General features: G+C 36.3%; 1 protein-coding gene across 6 annotated transcripts in view; it reads right to left on the reverse strand.

The window, feature by feature from the left end:
• PLA2R1 (phospholipase A2 receptor 1) overlaps nt 1-20,459 on the reverse strand; it is a 113,589-nt gene that overhangs the window by 12,177 nt on the left and 80,953 nt on the right. For 5 of the 6 annotated variants that reach the window (XM_057551435.1, XM_057551436.1, XM_057551434.1 and 2 more), the window contains 6 exons: nt 18,637-18,701; nt 12,367-12,470; nt 10,667-10,806; nt 2,750-2,867; nt 1,929-2,059; nt 1,411-1,558 (listed from right to left, as the gene is read on the reverse strand). In XM_057551435.1, coding sequence (XP_057407418.1) covers nt 1,411-1,558; nt 1,929-2,059; nt 2,750-2,867; nt 10,667-10,806; nt 12,367-12,470; nt 18,637-18,701 — 706 coding nt within the window. The remainder of the gene's footprint in view (nt 1-1,410; nt 1,559-1,928; nt 2,060-2,749; nt 2,868-10,666; nt 10,807-12,366; nt 12,471-18,636; nt 18,702-20,459) is intronic. The other variant, XM_057551438.1, reaches the window with a different exon arrangement.

Below are 20,459 nucleotides of genomic sequence, written 5' to 3' on the forward strand. Positions count from 1 at the left end.
TTGTGTAGTTGAATAATAATATAATAGAAACAATAATAACAGAAGCAACAATTGTTTGTTAAACACATGCTAGGAACATGCTAAGCATTGTATATATGTAGAGTCTGTGCGATAGTTATTATTCCGTTTTACAGATGCAGAAATCAAGGTTCAGAGAAGATAAGAAACTTGACTGACAGTTTATTTATAGAGGTGGAATAGGAACCCATGTGGGATTTGAACTCCACCACCACTGCTCTATACTATCTCCAAAAGAACATAAACATTGTTAGTCCCAAAAATATCAAAGAGAGAAAGTGGTCAGAGAGTACATTTCAAGAAGAGATCAACATCAAGGTCCTAGAATAGAATCATTGCATTTGAGAGAACTTGAGTATGTTACTTATTTTTCCTAAGCCTCAAGTTCCTCATCTGTAAAACGTGGAGACTTTTACCTACTTCATAGAAGTGTCGGGAGGATTTTATGGTACAATACTTATAAAAAGCAAGGCACAGTGCCAGGTGCATCGTAAGTGTACAAGTAATGATGTATTGATATTATTTCTTTTCTGATGAGACTCTGCTCTTCTCATAATACTCTTGCTATAGCTGATCTGGTATCTTTCAGTTCCTGACCACTACCATGCTAAAGTGATAACTGTGAACTAGGAAAGAGGATTTCTCTGGAACTGCTTTTCTGAGGATGGGTTGATACTTAGTATCATCAAAGAGTTCACATGTATGCACCACTGAGAGGTATAATTCATATTCCAAGTAAGCATATGTATCCTAGGCTGCCTAGAATTCCACACAGCTCCAGACACAAATTATGGCCTTCTAGGGAAGCCTGGGACTCAGTAAAAGCATGAGATGTGAGCTATTGTTGTTGTTGTTTTTATTTTTGTTACTCAAGGTCACTTATGGTGCATTCACAATGTTCATGTCCCCACTGGCTACCTGTAATACTATAGCTTTGGTATTTCATACCAGAAGTCATTGGGGGTTCTGAGCATCAGATCTAGAAATGTGCTGTTTGCCATATTTAGCCACAGAGACCATTTTAGGGTTCCAAGAAAGGAGTAAGTATTGAGTTGGTTTATGTCCTTGACTCTCTTCCAACATTTTTTCAGTGTCTTTTTTAAAATATCTGAACAGACACATAATCCTAGAACAAGCATAAAGCCTTTTAATATGACCAAAATGGATGCATAAACTTGGTCATCACTCAAGTGGTCTCTGGAGTCCTTAGAACCCCACTAAGGGGCACAACCCTGAAGTAGTGGAGATTAAGTGACCATATATATGTAAAGCTTAAAGAATAAGTGCTGGCACTTAGCTATGAAACTATTATTTATACAGTGTGTAAAACAAATGTGGAAGAGAAGAGTGGGCCATGGAAATGAAAGGAATAAAAAAACAAATATTTCTTACCCTGCATTTTTTCACAAACAAACCCATAACCTTCTTCTCTACAGTCTTCAAAATACCATTTTCCAGTGAAATGAAAATTAGGATTATTTGACAGCAAGGCACAGAGAGGAATGCGTTTTTGAACTTCGGTGGTGTTATGACTTGGAATCTTCAAAAGAATACACGTTTTTTAAAAATGGTAACATATAACGTTATCATAGCATTGATATTTTTATTAAGGACATAATTTTAAAAATTCAAACACTATTATTCCTTTATTTGCATTTAATAAACCTGTTCACAAATCAGTTCATAACCCACAAAATAAATAATTATTGTGATGAGTAAAGAGATGATATTCATGGAACACATGAAAATTATATGAAATTACATTATTAAAAATTAATATATTAACAACCAACTAATAAAAATTTACGCCTACAAAATATAGGAAGTAAAAAAAGAAAAACTTCAGTAAACAAGTCTCAAATAGGATCTCTTGCTAAAATGATTTCTAAAAAATAAATCTTAAAACTTACATTTACTATATCAAATGGGGACCAATTAGAATATGACACGGGCCTTCCATTTAGCCATTTTTCATAATCATCATTTTGTAACCCTATCCACACATTAGTGGTATGGCCAAAAAGATTCATAGTAATGAAAGCTGAAAAATAAGAATACATTATCAAATTTAATACCATATAAACCATTTGGGTAATCATCAAATTCTGTTTATAGCTATGATTTTATTTAAATGATAGCAAAACTTAATTATGAATCAATTGTAGGAATTTGTTACTTTCTCCTTATTAAGATGATGCAGTCTCTGTCACTTTTGCTCAGTTTAAATTGACAGAAATTAGCTGGCTAAGCCTGGGATTTCATCATATCATTAGCAAAACAATTTCCAGTGTTCATTCAATGCCTTTCTAAACAAAAGAGGGTTTATCCATTATACTTCACTAAAGTATACGATTATTGCCTAAATAGCAAATGAAAGTGTGTAGGTAACTCTAAAGGGATCTAAAAAATTATACCATGCAATTATAATAGACTATACCTCAGATTATTTTAGCCATTTTGAAATGCCGATCATAAATATATCCTTATTCTTTCCACTACGCCTGGTGAGACAAAAGTCTCCAAAAAATCAGCAGTTTGTAAACAATGGAGTGTACTAACTTTTACAGATGTCATGATATAAACCTTATAGGTCACACTGAAAACTTATGTGTCACCAGCAATATAATACTTAAAATGTTGATTTGGAAATGTTAGTATTTTGGAGGAATATTTTAACAGACGCTTGAATAAAAATGGTGATTTTTGCCTGATTGAACATTGAGTACTCTACCTTGTTCCACCTCATTTTCAATGGCGACAAGTGTCCCCCCTTCTTCAACGCAAAAATCTTGAGCAGATGTCCAGTTCTTCCAATCGCTTGGGTCTTTGGGGATTTTCATCAAAAGGCACTATGAAAATGTCCAAAAAAGCATTCATTTCCATATTTTTCTAAATGAATTAAAAGTTTCCTAAAGATACTGAGGACCAGCTTTGAAAATTTTTTATAATTTTCTTGCACAGAAATGACTCTTCCCCCCCCCCCCCCACCAGCTGCTCCAAAGGTGTGAAAGAAAAACAAAGAGGACCAGCTTTCAGGGTGAGTCAGTGCCTTTTGTGCATTTGCATCAGGCGGGAACAGAGGCAAGGATGTGTCTTGTCATGCAGGACGTCAGAATGATGTCTTTGGCTCAGTGAAAAATAGCATTCCTTCTAAAAAGGAGCCAGTCTGACTGCAAAGTTTACAGTGGAGGATTTAATTTTTAAAAAATTTCTTTCAGTGGCAGTTAATAGATTCGTTCAATTTTATTTACAAATACACTTCCTCACTTTAAGTGAGAGAGGAATACTGGGGAATCAAACCACATCAGGTATTTAAATTCACTAAATACTTGGAGTCAGCCACGTGGTCCAAAAGTCAATGAGGAAGAGGCAGAAAAGAAAAAAATGAGCCCAGTGGGAAGAAAAGCAAGGGCAGGACCAAGGAAACCTAGGAAGGAGAAACAAAGGGGAGGGGTGCCAACAATGTCAAAAGGAACTCAAAAAGAAGGCTGTGGGGTTTGGCAGTGAGAGTTGATTTTCACTCAAGAGAGAATCATGTCTATGGCGTGGCAGGGGTTACTCATTATGGGATGAGATATATGGAATAGTAACTTCTAGGCAGATCAGGCCAGTTGAAGAAAATCACCCCCTCACCAAGCTCAGTGAAATTTAACCATGTTAGTTGGGCTATATGGAGTCAGGGGAGAGGGAAAGATAGAAGAGAAAGGCTGTAACAGATCAGGCAAAGTTCCAGAGAAGTCAGGAGAGACTTTATGCAAAAAATATTCCATGTGGATTATTCTCTCATTAATGAACATAGCCAACCCTGCTCATTGATAGGTCTGATCTTGAGATCTGCCACTGAGAAAATCCAAGCTACAAGATTATTCTAGGCTAATGTGACAACCTCCATGCCACGTGAGAGCGCATCCGTCTGCATCCTTCTTTAATTTCTAAGTTTATCAGTCCCCCATCCCTTCCCTACCATCGTAGACTCCTTACAAAGCAGAGGGACTAAGTGTTGCTCCTCTTTGAACAGCAAAACAAACAAGGTCCCCAATAAATATTTATGCAACAAAATAAAAGCCAATAGACCCTGAAATGATTGTCAAATGACGTTCTCAGGATTCTAGATTTAGTCCAGTGGTTCTCAAACAAGGCCATTTTGCTCCTCAGGTGATATCTTCATAATGTCTAGAGACATTTTGGTTGTCACAGTTCAAGGGGGGAGGGGGTAGTGACTGCTATTGGCAGCTAGTGAGTTGAGACCAGGGCTGCTGCTAAACAATCTATAATGCACCGGTCAGTCCCTCACAACAAGGAATTATCCAGCCCCTAATGTCAATACTGCTCAGGTAATTCTTTTCAGAACCCAATTCCGAACATGTCACCCTTCAGGGATTTTCCACTGTTCTTAGGATAAAAACCAGAAACTCTGATCCAGCCTGAATTTGAGTTGCCAACTAAGAGAGGAAGTACATTTTCTCTTCTTCTGATCCCCTTTACCTTATTTGCTTCACAAAGAAATGGAATTGGCTTTAAAGGGTTTTAATTGTATAACAACTATCCTTTTATCAATTTCCTTTCATTCTGCCTCTTTCCCCTAATTACAAATTCCAAAGAGTGGCACATACTAATTATTAGGAAGTCTTATCATTTAATGTGAATTCACCTTGTGTTCAGATAGTTGCACTAATGAACCATTCATAAATACCAGTGAACCTCACTGTTTCATTTAGCTCAATAAATCTCTCCAGAAAACACACACACATACCCCCGCTTCCCACCCAGCCCCACCCCCCACCCTGTTTGCCTCAGCCAGGATTTACCAGCTTGAGTATGGGGGTGTAGACCCCCATTGCCACAACTTCATTGTTTCTAAAAATATAACATGTTTACTAACACACTTTGAAATTGTGTCAATAACTAAAGCAAAGTAGCAAGATGGAGTACAACACCCTCAATTTTAAATTGTTTATTTACTTACTGATTTGCAAAATGTGATCAAGTTTAATGCATCTCTGATTATTACTGTGAATTAAGGATACCTGACTGTATTCCAAACGAGTTTTGAATATAAAACTCTTTTGTCTCAAAGTCATTTCCAGTTCAGTACTTGAAAATGGAATTCATGATCTTCCTCCCAAATTTGGTCCTTTTTCAGTGTTCTTACTGACGTTGAATGGCATAGTCAGTCATGCATTTACCTAAAACTGAAACCTGAGCGTCTTCTCACCCTTCAGTCACTTTCATCACCCCTTCGGTCCTACCACTTGGACATCCCATTTCTGAGACCTTCACCACTCTCCTTATTCCCACCGCCCCACAGTCTCTGCCACCATCATCTTAGCCCAAAGGACTTATCTCTTGCTTGGACTATTGCAATATCTTTCTAACTGCTCTTACTTTCCTCAACCTCGCCTTCCTCCAATCTATCTTTGGTACTGCAGCCTGAATGATTCTTTTCAAAACTCAATCCCGATGATCATGTCTCTCTTTAGTTAAAACCCTTCAGGGTTTCCTATTGCTCTTAGGATAAAAACCAGAAACTCTAACACAATAATCGCCCTTGCCTACTTCTTTTGTCTCACTTTCTACATTCTAGTTCTCTATGCTTCTTTTACTTTCTTCAATATGCCACATTCCTTCTCACCACAGGTCCTTAGTACATGTAGTTTCCCCTACTTTTAATGCTTCATGTCCTTTTGACCACCTCAGTCAGGTGCTCCTGTTATATACTTTTATGGAACTGTGTAACTCTCCATAGCTTGTGTCACAGCTGTAAATTAGAGTTATTTTCCTGATTGATTTGCTAATGTTTTCTCTCCCTCTAGTCTGTAAGCTCCCAAAGAAAAGGGATTATATTTGTTTTCCTCACCATTGAGTCGCCAATATCCAGCATAGTTAAATGCAATGAATGAATAAAGTACTAAGAATTTGAATAATTTAAGAGGAGAGAGTGTTTTTTGTTTTTTTTTTTTTTAAGGAAAAACTACGTCGTGCATGAAACCAAATATTGGCTAATCCAAAATTAGATGGTGCAAAGCAGCCATCAGCGCTAAATCCAGGTCCCTGAATAAAAATGTATAAGTGGAAGCACAAGAGTTAATCTAATATACACGCAGAATTTCTTCCTCTTACATACAACTCTGCTGTGACAAGTATCTTAGATGACTCACTCTTCCTGGGGGAATCCCTGGTCAAGCCTCTTTTACATCATCAAACATGGGGACAATAATTTATGAGAAATGAGAAAAGACACTTAACTTCTGTTATCTCAGTTTTGAAACTCTTAAAGGCGAAGAGTCAACCAAGTGGGATTTTTTTCTTAGAAATAACCAATGAAAATTTGTCCTAGGAAGTTGACAAACAAGAAGCAAAGTTTAGTGGAACATAATACATTGACGCTTATTCATAATTCTGAAGTGAGTAATGTCTGTCGTTGCTATCTCCCAGTTTTCCTTCTGTAGCTTTTTTTTGTTAGTCAGAACTATCCCCACTGGGCTTTCCACTCCTCTCAACTATTAACCCTCCTATTCCCACCTTTTCTAATGATCTGATAAACCCACTTATCCCAAAGTGTAGGTGACAGATGAGGCCATCTCAGAAATATTTCCCTTAAAAAACTTAATGGAAAGTGTTAAGGCAAAGGAATGAGACTCCAGTGGTAGGATTTTAGCCATTAATATGCAGGGGAGAGCACTGTGGGTGGGGAGACACACTTGGGGACCCTGAAATCTCACTCTGTAACAGGTCACCCTCTCATGAAGCCTGCTGTGACCCTATCCTTAGTAATCAAATCTTCTGAATGATTGATTAGAAGACTAAGTTGTGTAACTGTTGCATTGCTGGGCAATTATTGGCTGCACATTAGAATAACTGAGGGAGCTCTTAAAAAATACTGATGCCTGGATCCCATGCGGATCAATTAAATCAGAATCTTTAGGATGTCACCTGCACCTTGATATTTTTAGAAAGCTCACCTGGTGATTCTAAATATTTGATCAGGGCTGTGAACCACTGATCTAGCTACTAGTTATCAATAAAAATTAAAAATACCCTCTGAGCTACATGAGGGTGTTTTAATCCTGCTCCATAGTTAGCCTCAGAAAGCCCTTCTCCTCTCATGTGTGTGTCTGTGCTTTACTCATGTCCCTTCTTATTCTTTCAAAGGAAGCATTCACTTGCTCTTTTGCCCTGGGTCTGCTGCACCATCACTGTTACCATGCCCATACGTGTACATACTCCCCATGTTTACACAGGAGGAAACATGGAATAGAGCTAAGCTGTGTAGATAAGAAAGTTTAAGGAAAAGACAATGGCCAAGGGTAAACCAAAAACAACCATTGTAAGTTTCTAAGAATAATTTCTCTAATGCCAAGGATATGACTTGTCATGAATTTCCTTAAAATATTCTTTTTTATACATGGGATGTACTTGTTTTAATAGTTGTGAAAAACTATCAGGTACAAGAATTAACTAAAAATGGATCAAAACCTAAATATAAGAGCTAAAACCATAAAGCTCTTAGAAGAAAACATGAGGTAAATATTTGTGAACTTGGATTTAGCAACATATTCTTAGATACGACACCAAAAGCATGAGCAACAGAAGAAAAATTAGAGAAATTGAACTTCATTAAAATTAAAAACTTTTGTGCATCAAAGGACATTATCAATAAAGTAAAAAGACAACCTAAAGAATGAGAGAAAATACCTACAAAACATATATCTGATAAGGGTTTTATATCTGGATTATATAAAGAACTCCTACAACTCAATAACAAAAAGACAAATAACCCAAATAAAAAAGTGGGCAAAGGAGTAGAATAAACATTTTTCCAAAGACAATATACAAGTGGTCAATAAGCACATGAGAAGATGCTCAACATCATTAGTCATTAGGGAAATGCAAATCAAAACCACAGTGAGATAATGCTAGACTCTAGTGTTGGCAGTAATCAAAAAGACAGGTAATAACAAGTGTTGTCAAAAAAAAAAAATAACAAGTGTTGTCAAGGATGAGGAAAAATTGCTAGCATACACTGTTGGCAGGATTGTAAAATCGTTCAGCCACTGTGGAAAACAGTTTGCTCGTTCTTCAAAAAGTTAAACATAGAATTAGCATATGATATAGCAATTCCACTCCTAGGTATATACACCAAAGAAGTGAAAGCAGGGACTCCAACAGATACTTGTATGCCAATGTTCATAGCTGATTTATTCACAATAGCTAAAAAGTGGGAATAACCAAAGTCCATCAACAGATGAATGGAGAAACAAAATGTGGCATGGAATATTATTCAGTCATAAGAAGGAAGTTCTGATACATGCTATAACATGGGTAAACCTTGAAAACATTATGCTAAGTGACATAAGCCAGCCACAGAAGGAAAATATTGTATGAGTTCATTTATATGAATTATCTAGAATAGGCAAATTCATAGAGATGGAAAATAGATTAGAGCTTACCGTGGGCTAGAGGGGATGGGGAACAGAGAGCTATTGCTTAACCAATTACAGAGTTTCTGTCTGGGATGTTGATAAGTTTTGGAAATAGAAGTGATAGTTGAATAACATTGTGAATGTAATTAATGCCACTGAATTGTACACTTGAAAATGGTTTAAATGGCATATTTTATGTTATACATATTTTACCACAATAAAAAGCTAATTGTCAAAGGTTTGAATAAAAACCTTAGTTATACTCAAGTTCTATTGAATATTTGCTATGTTTGTCATATTGAAGTGTATAAATAATTTACAACTGGTAGAAAGAGTTTATGGTTTGAGAAAATAAGAAGCAGACTGAAGGTATCAACTATTAAAAATAGTGTGTCTCAATACTATATAACATTTTAGAGAATGACTATATTATTTTAGAAAATATTTCACAGTGCCCCTGGACTGATTGTGTCATAGAGCTAAGGTGATTTGTAATTCTTAAGTTCTTATGTGAAGTGGCAGCTGTAGGAAAGGGACAAGACTCAGGGTCAAAAAACTTAAGGTTGATTCTCAGCCTGACACTTATTCGCTGTAAGTTTCAGAAAAACCACACAATTTTATTAGACTCAGTCTTCTCATAGGTAAGATGGGATAACAATTCTGTGTATTTTAAAAATTCAATAAAACAAGAAATATATATATATATGCATATATATTCATATATATATATTCATATATATATTCATATATATATGCATATATATATTCATATATATTCATATATATATTCATATATATATATTCATATATATATTCATATATATATATTCATATATATATATTCATATATATATATGAAATTGCCAGCAGAAACAGCTACATGGTAGAAGAAACCCAAATGTCCATCAATGGATAAAAGGAAAAACAAAATGTGTTATGTACATATAATGGAATATTATTCAGTCTTAAAAAGGAAGAAAATTCTGACACATGCTACAACATGGGTGAGCCTGGAGGACACTGTGCTAAGTGAAATAAGCCAGTTACAAAAGGACAAGTACTGTATGATTCCACTTACATGCGGTATCCGAAATAGTCAAATTAATAGAGACAAAGTAGAATAGTGGTTGCCAGGGGCTGTGGGGAGGGAGAATGAGGGATTGTTGTTTAATGAGTTTAGAGTTTCAGTTTTACAAGATGAAAAAAGTTTGCAGAGTCATTGCACAGCAGTGTGATTATACTTAACACTACTGCACTATACATTTAAAAATGGTCAAGATGGTAAATTCTATATTATGTGAATATTACCACAATTAAAAATATCAGTACCAAATATGTAGTGGGTGCTCAATAAATGTGTATTAAGTCCAAATGGCCCCATTTCACAAATTAACAATGAGAGGAAGATCACAAGGGAGGCAATGCCCTGCCAATGTAACTAAACACATAGACTGAAAATTGTCCATGATGGAGGAGCAATTTCTTACTAGCATATGAAATTATGACACAGTTTGAGTTTTTAATTATCAAAGAGTTAAACATTTATAATTTGAGATGCATTTTAATTACTTCCACCTAAGGCTTATAAAGTTATTTTAAAACATAAGGAGTGGAGGGGAAGTCTCAGCCTTAATTGGAGACAGTATCAGAAATAATAAATCTAGTTTACTGTATCCCCACTGGCCATTTAGGAAAAAAATTCAATTCTGCGTGGAAGTGCCAGCTATATGAGGCTCAAGACAAAGTTGACGGAGCTACGTTATTAGTCAGGCAATTGACAAGGCGGGTAGAGCTCTATGAGGGCTCCAGGCAGGGAAGACACAAAAGAAGAAGACACAGTCTGGGCCCTCTGGAGCTGACAGCTCATTTGGGAACAGGGCCTAGATACACATGCACACACGCCCACACATGCCCACACACATGTGCACACACCCACATCCCACCTACCGAAACAGTCATACAGCGCAATGAATGACAATGTCAGTAGCAAAAACTGAGTACACATATGAAGGGTGGTGTCAAGGCTGTTTTTGACAAAACCTTTTAATTTCAAGAGATCTGTCCCTAAATAGAAAACTTCTCAATCTCTTGAAAATTGTGACAAAAAAATTCCAGGTCCAATGGACAACTCATAGTTTTTCAAAGCCACACCTGCTTTTTGATTACTTTCTAAAATTAAAACCTACAAAAGAGAAACAAAAGCAACTTTTTGGAAACAAGTTTACCTTATAGTCAAAATATAACCATCCTTTGGGACATGTTCCATGTTTTTTTGGTGTATCTTTCTCTTTCTCTATGATCCAAAACTTTTTTCGCTTACAGATGCTAGGCATAGAAACTGAACACTCTTCACTAGCCCAGAGTCCTGGAAGAGAAAATGGTTAGAAATGACCGGAAACAATGGTGACTCTTTGTAGGCATTCTCTATTGGTCACTGTTTTTTTATGACTGCTGTGGTTTACCAGACTTTGTTAAATCTAGAAATTGAACTAAATTTAACTACTAATCATAGAGTTCTCTAGTGACAAGAGCTAACTGGGCAAGGTGCCAAATCAGTAATTCTAATTTAAGAATATAGAAATTTTGCAAATGCAAAAAAAAAAAAAAAAATCTAAACAAATACTGCAATTGCAATCACAAAACTGATGAAAGGTTTAAGAATATTTTACTTGGTTAGCCAAAGAATACTTTGTAGAGTAATATTTTTGACTTAAAGTATTCAACCTCAAGGTAAAAAAATTCTAAAACAATAGATGATCATTTCTACTTTATAATTATTAAAAATATAATAATTTAGAAAAAATAACTCAGGAACTTCTAAGGAAGAAGCACTTCTGAACCCTGACCCCTAAACAAAACACACACACTTAGAGACACGCCCTCAGGAATATTATCCCAAAGTCCTCAGTCTCTTGGAAAATGTTCTTTTAATTAGAAGAGCTATATTTTCAGAGTAAAGGTTATAGAATGCATTTCATTAGCATTCAAGTTATAAATTCCAGAATAGGGCAAGGATGCATGTAAATTGCAAGGGCAGATTCAGTTTTCTAGTGTGAGGGGTATGACCCAAAAAGATATTGGCATTCTGAAGGAGGGGCGGGAATGCTATTTTCAATGCCGATTAGCTGCTATTCTTCCAGAATCACAAATAGCCTTTCTGCAGGCTGTTGTGACACCTGCTGGCAAAAGCGAGCTGATTAACAACATGCTTTTTCGTCTCTTAACTTTCTCTGCAGCTGCCCTTACATCAGAGATTGCTTTCCATGTTTATGCCTCTCCTGACTTGGGAGAATCTGTTAGAGTCAGGGACATCATTACCTTTTATTGGATAGAAACAGTGGGATGGATATGAGTGGACAATCAACCCCAATAACACTGTATTGATGAATAGAATTTAAAAACCCATCTTAAATGTACATGTACTTCTAAATCCAACAGGCAAAGAGTTGGTGTTCTAAGGCAGGCAGCAATTAATGCCTGGTGTTAAAAAAAAGAATACTGAATTCAATGAAAATTTTTCTTAAATGGGCAAATGGAAGTAAATTTCAGAGGTTAAAGTTCTGACCAATTATAAACTGGATACTACAAAGAGATTTTTAAAAATGGGCCCATGTTGAAATTTCATAGAGAATAGTATTTGTCAGGCAATTTTTAACCCATTTCAGTGGGCTCATTTTTGGTAGGTTTGGTTCAAGAGGAAGGACTTATCTGGATATAAATTATTTTCAAGAACATGAATGCATGGAATAAACTGTAGGAATGGTCATCCTTAAGACTTAAGACTTATAAAATTAAACACACTCAGTTGAAAAGCAAAGTAACCAAACAAAACCTTCTCACTGAACTAATGCAATGAAAAGGAGTCTTCAAGTCTTCTGAAAATTATGTTTGTATTATAAACCCAAAAGTGGATGAACAAAATAACCTGTTATGGATGAAATGAAGCCACATCTCTGACTCTGATTAATCATGGATTCTTCTTTTCCGTTGTCCCAGTTCTGGTATATTACTGGTGATCCATCTCTCCAACTGCAGAAAAATTAAAAAATTAAAGGTCTTCTCTCATTCTGCATGTTCAATCTCCAACACCACTTTTGGAGTTCTGGGATATGGATGGAAGGCATAATATTTTATTAAATTAAAAAAAAATCATGTCTGTGGTTAGGGAAATGAAAATTTATAAGTTAATGTTTGAAGGCTATTCAACAAATTTTTTTAAATTTAATTTAATTTTATTTTTATACAGCAGGTTCTTATTAGTCATCCATTTTATACACATCAGTGTATACATGTCAATCCCAATCTCCCAATTCATCACACCACCACCACCACCCCCCACTGCTTTCCCACCTTGGTGTCCATATGTTTATTCTCTACATCTGTGTCTTTATTTCTGCCCTGGAAACCCGTTCACCTGTACCATTTTCTAGGTTCCATATATATGCATTAATATACGATATTTGTTTTTCTCTTTCTGACTTACTTCACTCTATATGACAGTCTCCAGATACATCCATGTCTCTACAAATGACCCAATTTCGTTCCTTTTTATGACTGAGTAATATTCCATTGTATATATGTACCACATCTTCTTTATCCATTCGTCTGTCGATGGACATTTAGGTTGATTCCATGACCTGGCTATTGTAAATAGTGTTGCAATGAACATTGGGGTGCATGTGTATTTTTGAATTATGGCTTTCTCAGGGTATATGCCCAGTTGTGGGATAGCTGGGTCATATGGTAATTCTATTTTCAGTTTTTTAAGGAACCTCCAACTATTCTCCATAGTGGCTGTATCAATTTACATTCCCACCAACAGTGCAAGAGGGTTCTCTTTTCTCCACACCCTCTCCAGCATTTGTTGTTTGTAGATTTTCTGATGATGCCCATTCTAACTGGTGTGAGGTGATACCTCATTGTAGTTTTGATTTGCATTTCTCTAATAATTACTGATGTTGAGCAGCTTTTCATGTGCTTCTTGGCCACCTGTATGTCTTCTTTGGAGAAATGTCTGTTTAGGTCTTCTGCCCATTTTTGGATGGGGTTGTTTGTTTTTTTAATATTGAGCTGCATGAGCTGTTTATATATTTTGGAGATTAATCCTTCGTCCATTGATTCATTTGCAAATATTTTCTCCCATTCTGAGGGTTGTCTTTTCGTCTTGTTTATGGTTTCCTTTGCTGTGCAAAAGCTTTGAAGTTTCATTAGGTCCCATTTGTTTATTTTTGTTTTTATTTCCATTACTCTAGGAGGTGGATCAAAAAAGATCTTGCTGTGATTTATGTCAAAGAGTGTTCTTCCTATGTTTCCTCTAAGAGTTTTATAGTGTCCAGTCTTACATTTAGGTCTGTAATCCATTTTGAGTTTATTTTTGTGGATGGTGTTAGGGACTGTTCTAATTTCATTCTTTTACATGTAGCTGTCCAGTTTTCCCAGCACCACCTATTGAAGAGACTGTCTTTTCTCCATTGTATATCCTTGCCTCCTTTGTCATAGATTAGTTGACCATAGGTGTGTGGGTTTATCTCTGGGCTTTCTATCCTGTTCCATTGATCTATATTTCTGTTTTTCTACCAGTACCATATTGTCTTGATTACTGTAGCTTTGTAGTATAGTCTGAAGTAAGGGAGTCTGAGTCCTCCAGCTCCATCTTTTTCCCTCAAGACTGCTTTGGCTATTCGGGGTCTTTTATGTCTCCATACAAATTTTAAGATTTTTTGTTCTAGTTCCGTAAAAAATACCATTGGTAATTTGATAGGGATTGCATTGAATCTGTAGATTGCTTTAGGTAGTATAGTCATTTTCACAATGTTGGTTCTTCCTGTCCAAGAACATGGTATATCTCTCCATCTGTTGGTATCATTTTTAATTTCTTTCATCAGTGTCTTACAGTTTTCTGCATACAGGTCTGTTGCCTCCCTAGGTAGGTTTATTCCTAGGTATTTTATTCTTTTTGTGTCAGTAGTAAATGGGAGTGTTTCCTTAATTTCTCTTTCAGATTTTTCATCATTAGTGTATAGGAATGCAAGAGATTTCTGTGCATTAATTTTGTATCCTGCAACTTTACCAGATTCATTGATTAGCTCTAGTAGTTTTCTGGTGGCATCTTTAGGATTCTCTATGTATAGTATCATGTCATCTGCAAACAGTAACAGTTTTACTTCTTTTCCAATTTGTATTCCTTTTATTTCTTTTTCTTCTCTGATTGCCGTGGCGAGGACTTCTAAAACTGTGTTGAATAATAGTGGTGAGACTGGACATCCTTGTCTTGTTCCTGATCTTAGAGGAAATGCTTTCAGTTTTCACCATTGAGAATGATGTTTGCTGTGGGTTTGTCGTATATGGCCTTTATTATGTTGAGGTAGGTTCCCTCTATGCCCACTTTCTGGAGAGTTTTTATCATAAATGGGTGTTGAATTTTGTCAAAAGCTTTTTCTGCATCTATTGAGATGATCATATGGTTTTTATTCTTCAATTTGTTAATATGGTGTATCACATTGATTGATTTGCGTATACTGAGGAACCTTGCATCTCTGGGATAAATCCCACTTGATTGTGGTGTATGATCCTTTTAATGTGTTGTTGGATTCTGTTTGGTAGTATTTTGTTGAGGATTATTGCATCTATATTCATTAGTGATATTGGTCTGTAATTTTCTTTTTTTGTAGTATCTTTGTCTGGTATTGGTATCAGGGTGATGGTGGCCTCATAGAATGAGTTTGGGAGTTTTCCTTCTGCTACAATTTTTTGGAAGAGTTTGAGAAGGATGGGTGTTAGCTCTTCTCTAAATGTTTGATAGAATTCACCTGTGAAGCCATCTGGTCCTGGCCTTTTGTTTGTTGGAAGATTTTAAATCACAGTTTCAATTTCATTGCTTGTGATTGGTCTGTTCATATTTTCTATTTCTTCCTGGTTCAGTCTTGGAAGGTTATACCTTTCTAAGAATTTGTCCATTTCTTCCAGGTTGTCCATTTTATTGGCATAGAGTTGCTTGTAATAGTCTCTTAGGATGCTTTGTATTTCTGTGGTGTCTGTTCTAACTCCTTTTTCATTTCTAATTTTATTGATTTGAGTCCTCTCCCTCTTTTTCTTGATGAGTCTGGCTAATGGCTTATCAATTTTGTTTATCCTCTCAAAGAACCAGCTTTTAGTTTTATTGATCTTTACTATTGTTTTCTTTGTTTTTATTTCATTTATTTCCTCTCTGATGTTTATGATTTCTTTCCTTCTACCAACTTTGGGTTTTGTTTGCTCTTCTTTCTCTAGTTCCTTTAGGTGTAAAGTTAGATTGTTTATTTGAGATTTTTCTTGTTTCTTGAGGTAGGCTTGTATAGCTATATACTTCCCTCTTAGAACTGCTTTTGCTGCATCCCATAGGTTTTGGATCATCGTGTTTTCATTGTCATTTGTCTCTAGGTATTTTTTGATTTCCTCTTTGATTTCTTCAGTGATCTCTTGGTTATTTAGTAACGTATTATTTAGCCTCCATGTGTTTGTGTTTTTTTCATTTTTTTCCCTGTAATTGATTTCTAATCTCATAGCGTTGTGGTCAGAAAAGATGCTTGATATGATTTCAATTTTCTTAAATTTACTGAGGCTTGATTTGTGACCCAAGATGTGATCTATCCTGGAGAACGTTCTGTGTGCACTTGAGAAGAAAGTGTAATCTGCTGGTTTTGGATGGAATGTGATATAAATATCAATTAAATCTATCTGGTCTATTGGGTCATTTAAAGCTTGTGTTTCCTTATTAATTTTCTGTTTGGATGATCTGTCCATTGGTTTAAGTGAGGTGTTAAGGTCCCCCACTATTATTGTGTTACTGTTGATTTCCTCTTTTATCGCTGTTAGCAGTTGCCTTATGTATTGAGGTGCTCCTATGTTGGGTGCATATATATTTATAATTGTTATATCTTCATCCTGGATTGATCCCTTGATCATTATGTAGTGTCCTTCCTTGTCTCTTGTAACATTCTTTATTTTAAAGTCTATTTTATCTGATATGAGTATTGTTACTCCAGCTTTCTTTTGATTTCCATTTGCATGGAATATCTTTTTCCATCCCCTCACTTTCAGTCTGTATGTGTCCCTAGGTCTCAAATGGGTCTCTTGTAGACAGCATATATATGGGTCTTGTTTTTGTATCCATTCAGCAAGACTGTGTCTTTTGGTTGGAGCATTTAATCCATTCATGTTTAAGGTAGTTATCGATATATATGTTCCTATGACCATTTTCTTAATTGTTTGGGGTTTATTTTTCTAGGTCCTTTTCTTCTCTTGTGTTTCCCACGAAGTTCCTTTAGCATTTGTTGTAGAGCTGGTTTGGTGGTGCTGAATTCTCTTAGCTTTTGCTTGTCTGTAAAGCTTTTGAGTTCTCCATGGAATCTGAATGAGATCCTTGCTGGGTAGAATAATCTTGGTTGTAGGTTTTTCCCTTTCATCACTTTAAGTATATCATGCCACTGCCTTCTGGCTTGTAGAGTTTCTGCTGAGGAATCAGCTGTTAACCTTATGGGAGTTCCCTTGTATGTTATTGGTCGTTTTTCCCTTGCTGCTTTCAATAATTTTTCTTTGTCTTTAATTTTTGCCAATTTGATTACTATGTGTCTCGCATGTTTCTCCTTGGGTTTATCCTGTATGGGACTCTCTGTGCTTCCTGGACTTGGGTGGCTATTTCCTTTCCCATGTTAGGGACATTTTCGACTATAATCTCTTCAAATATTTTCTCTGGTCCTTTCTCTTTCTCTTCTCCTTCTGCGACCCCTATAATGCAAATGTTGTTGCATTTAATGTTGTCCCAGAGGTCTCTTAGGCTGTCTTCATTTCTTTTCATTCTTTATTCTTTATTGTGTTCCGCAGCAGTGAATTCCACCATTCTGTCTTCCAGGTCACTTATCTGTTCTTCTGCCTCAGTTATTCTTCTATTGATTCCTTCTAGTGTAGTTTTCATTTCAGTTATTGTATTGTTCATCTGTGTTTGTTTGTTCTTTAATTCTTCTAAATCTTTGTTAAACATTTCTTGCATTTTCTCAATCTTTGCCTCCATTCTTTTTCCGAGGTCCTGGATCATCTTCACTATCATTATTCTGAATTCTTTTTCTGGAAGGTTGCCTATCTCCACTTCATTTAGTTGTTTTTCTGGGGTTTGATCTTGTTCCTTCATCTGGTACATAGCCCTCTGCCTTTTCATCTTGTCTATCTTTCTGTGAATGTGGTTTTTGTTCCACAGGCTGCAGGATTGTAGTTCTTCTTGCTTCTGCTTTCTGCCCTCTGGTGGATGAGGCTATCTAAGAGGCTTGTGCAAGTTTCCTGATGGGAGGGACTAGTGGTGGGTAGAGCTGGCTGTTGCTCTGGTGGGCAGAGCTCAGTAAAACTTTAATCTGCTTGTCTGCTGATGGGTGGGGCTAGGTTCCCTCCCTGTTGGTTGTTTGGCCTGAGTTGACCCAACACTGGAGCCTACCTGGACTCTTTGGTGGGACTAATGGCGGACTCTGGGAGGGCTCACGCCAAGGAGTATTTCCCAGAACTTCTGCTGCCAGTGTCCTTGTCCTCACAGTGAGGCACAGCCACCCCCCACCTCTGCAGGAGACCCTCTAACACTAGCAGGTAGGTCTGGTTCAGTCTCCTATGGGGTCACTGCTCCTTCCCCTGGGTCCCAATGCACACACTAGTTTGTGTGTGCCCTCCAAGAGTGGAATCTCTGTTTCCCCCAGTCCTGTTGGAGTCCTGCAATCAAATCCCGCTAGCCTTCAAAGTCTGATTCTCTAGGAATTCCTCCTCCCGTTGCCGGACCCCCAGGTTCAGAAGCCTGACGTAGGGCTCAGAACCTTCACTCCAGTGGGTGGACTTCTGTGGTATAAGTGTTCTCCAGTTTGTGTGTCACCCACCCAGCAGTTATGGGATTTGATTTTATTGTGATTGCGCCCCTCCTAGCGTCTCATTGTGGCTTCTCCTTTGTCTTTGGATGTAAGGTATCTTTTTTGGTGAGTTCCAGTGTCTTCCTGCTGATGATTGTTCAGCAGTTAGTTGTGATTCCGGTGTTCTCAAAAGAGGGAGTGAGAGCATGTCCTTCTACTCCGCCATCTTAAACCAATCTCCTAGTCAACAAGTTAACCACTAAGATCTAGTCTAATCATTCTGCAAATAAAAACCCGTTAAACAAAGTTCAATGCAAATTAATCTAGGTCCATACCGAAATTCATCATTGGCTCTTTCTTCTCGAAGTCCAATCCACCAGTTTACACCATACTTTGATAGCTATTTAAAAAAGAGAGAGAGAATGTTCAGCATTTATCCTACTTCTTTTCCCTTTTCACTATTAAGATTAATGGGTTCGCTGTTAATAGCTTTGTATTCTTCAGTATTTTACCCAATTATCTAAAGAATAGTACACTAAGGCCTAGCATCTTGAGAAGACCTGAAACTTCATTATTCTAAACTACTCCCTCCTCATTATGTAAGAAAATTGGAATCAAATATTGAAAATAATTTTGGTTTCATACAACATGCCATAACTTTGTTACAATGTTTCCTATATATTTAAAAGTAAATTTTCTAACTCTCATAATAGGGATTTAAAAAGTAATATTGTAAAGCAAAATAGAATGTGGATTCCTTTTTTGACTAAAAATTTAGTGGTTTATGCGCTCAGTGATTTATAGAAGTTTACTATATATGCCACCTACTTGAAAAACAATTCGAGACACAAAGACCTCAATAGTAAAAATAATTTGTATTTTAAGCATTAGTCTGATTGGTAAGTTTTTGAACTAAGTATTAGCACCCTCCCCATTCAAATGGAAATCGCATTATAGGACAAAATAATACTACAGTATTTCCAATGGTTGACAACTAGAAAATTATCCTTTATATATTTTATGAATTTACACCATTATTTATCACATAGATCCCAGTACAGTAAAGAATAAACTTGAAACACCATAGGCATGCACATGCATACACACATTAGAGCAGATGTAATACTGGACTTATGACCCAGGAAATTGAAATTCCCTCTTTAACTATAAAAGAAGAACAGGCATTAAGGATTTCTCTAAGGTCTTTAAATCAATATTCTTTATTGTGTGTGTGCTGTGTGTGAAATGTAACTTAATTTTTTATGCTAAAAACCTGTTAATTTGAAGGCATTGTACATTTAAATTTACACTTTCATTTCTTCTGTAAAGACTTGGGAATGCGTTTTAAGATATATAAATATTTTTCCATGTGAATTTCAGGTCATCATACAACAGAACCTAATAGCTCTCTAACATTGTAATTTATACACAGGTATTTTTACTCCTTAATCAGTGTGGCTGTCTGCCATATCAACAATTTAAGAATAATGCAAGATGGAACAACTATAATTTTGGATCCCTGAGTTGTTGTTTCATGGACGTGTTCTTACATGCTGAATTTAGCCTCCTATTGTCAGATTTTGGAATGGGTCCATGGAGACTGGCTGTGAACTCAGTGGAAGAACCACAACAATTTCATTCAATCTAAAGAGGTCTCATGTGCAACAATAGTGGAAATCATGGCCTGATTGTTCACTGCCCCAATTAAGGACCTCTAAAGGGGAAGTGTAACTACTGCATCTTAAGTGGCATATTTATTACTACCTCGATTATAGCACGGTAATCCTCCACAGGGCACATCACAACCTGTTGTGATATGGAACAGAAATTCATAGGACAAGATAGAAGACACCCAAAGTGAAAAATCCAATGTGAAAAATAGATGTTGTAAATTTCCGTTTAGGTATGAAACTGCAACAATAGAAGACATTAGTATTCTTTTGTATAAAAAACGTGATACAACCATGTACCTCATAGTATCAATTATGTTTTGTTACAGAAGAGCAGTCATTATAGATAGCATCGTATGGAAGAACACACCAAAAAGAAATAACCCACAGCAATAGCCAATATATTAATCTACTAAGCAGTATAAGGAAGAACAACCTGTCATCTCTTAAAATGTTTCCATAAAAATAGCAAAACCAAGTTATTTTAA

The sequence above is a fragment of the Balaenoptera acutorostrata genome, chromosome 8 (assembly GCF_949987535.1).
Source record: "Balaenoptera acutorostrata chromosome 8, mBalAcu1.1, whole genome shotgun sequence".
Classification (NCBI taxonomy): domain Eukaryota; kingdom Metazoa; phylum Chordata; class Mammalia; order Artiodactyla; family Balaenopteridae; genus Balaenoptera; species Balaenoptera acutorostrata.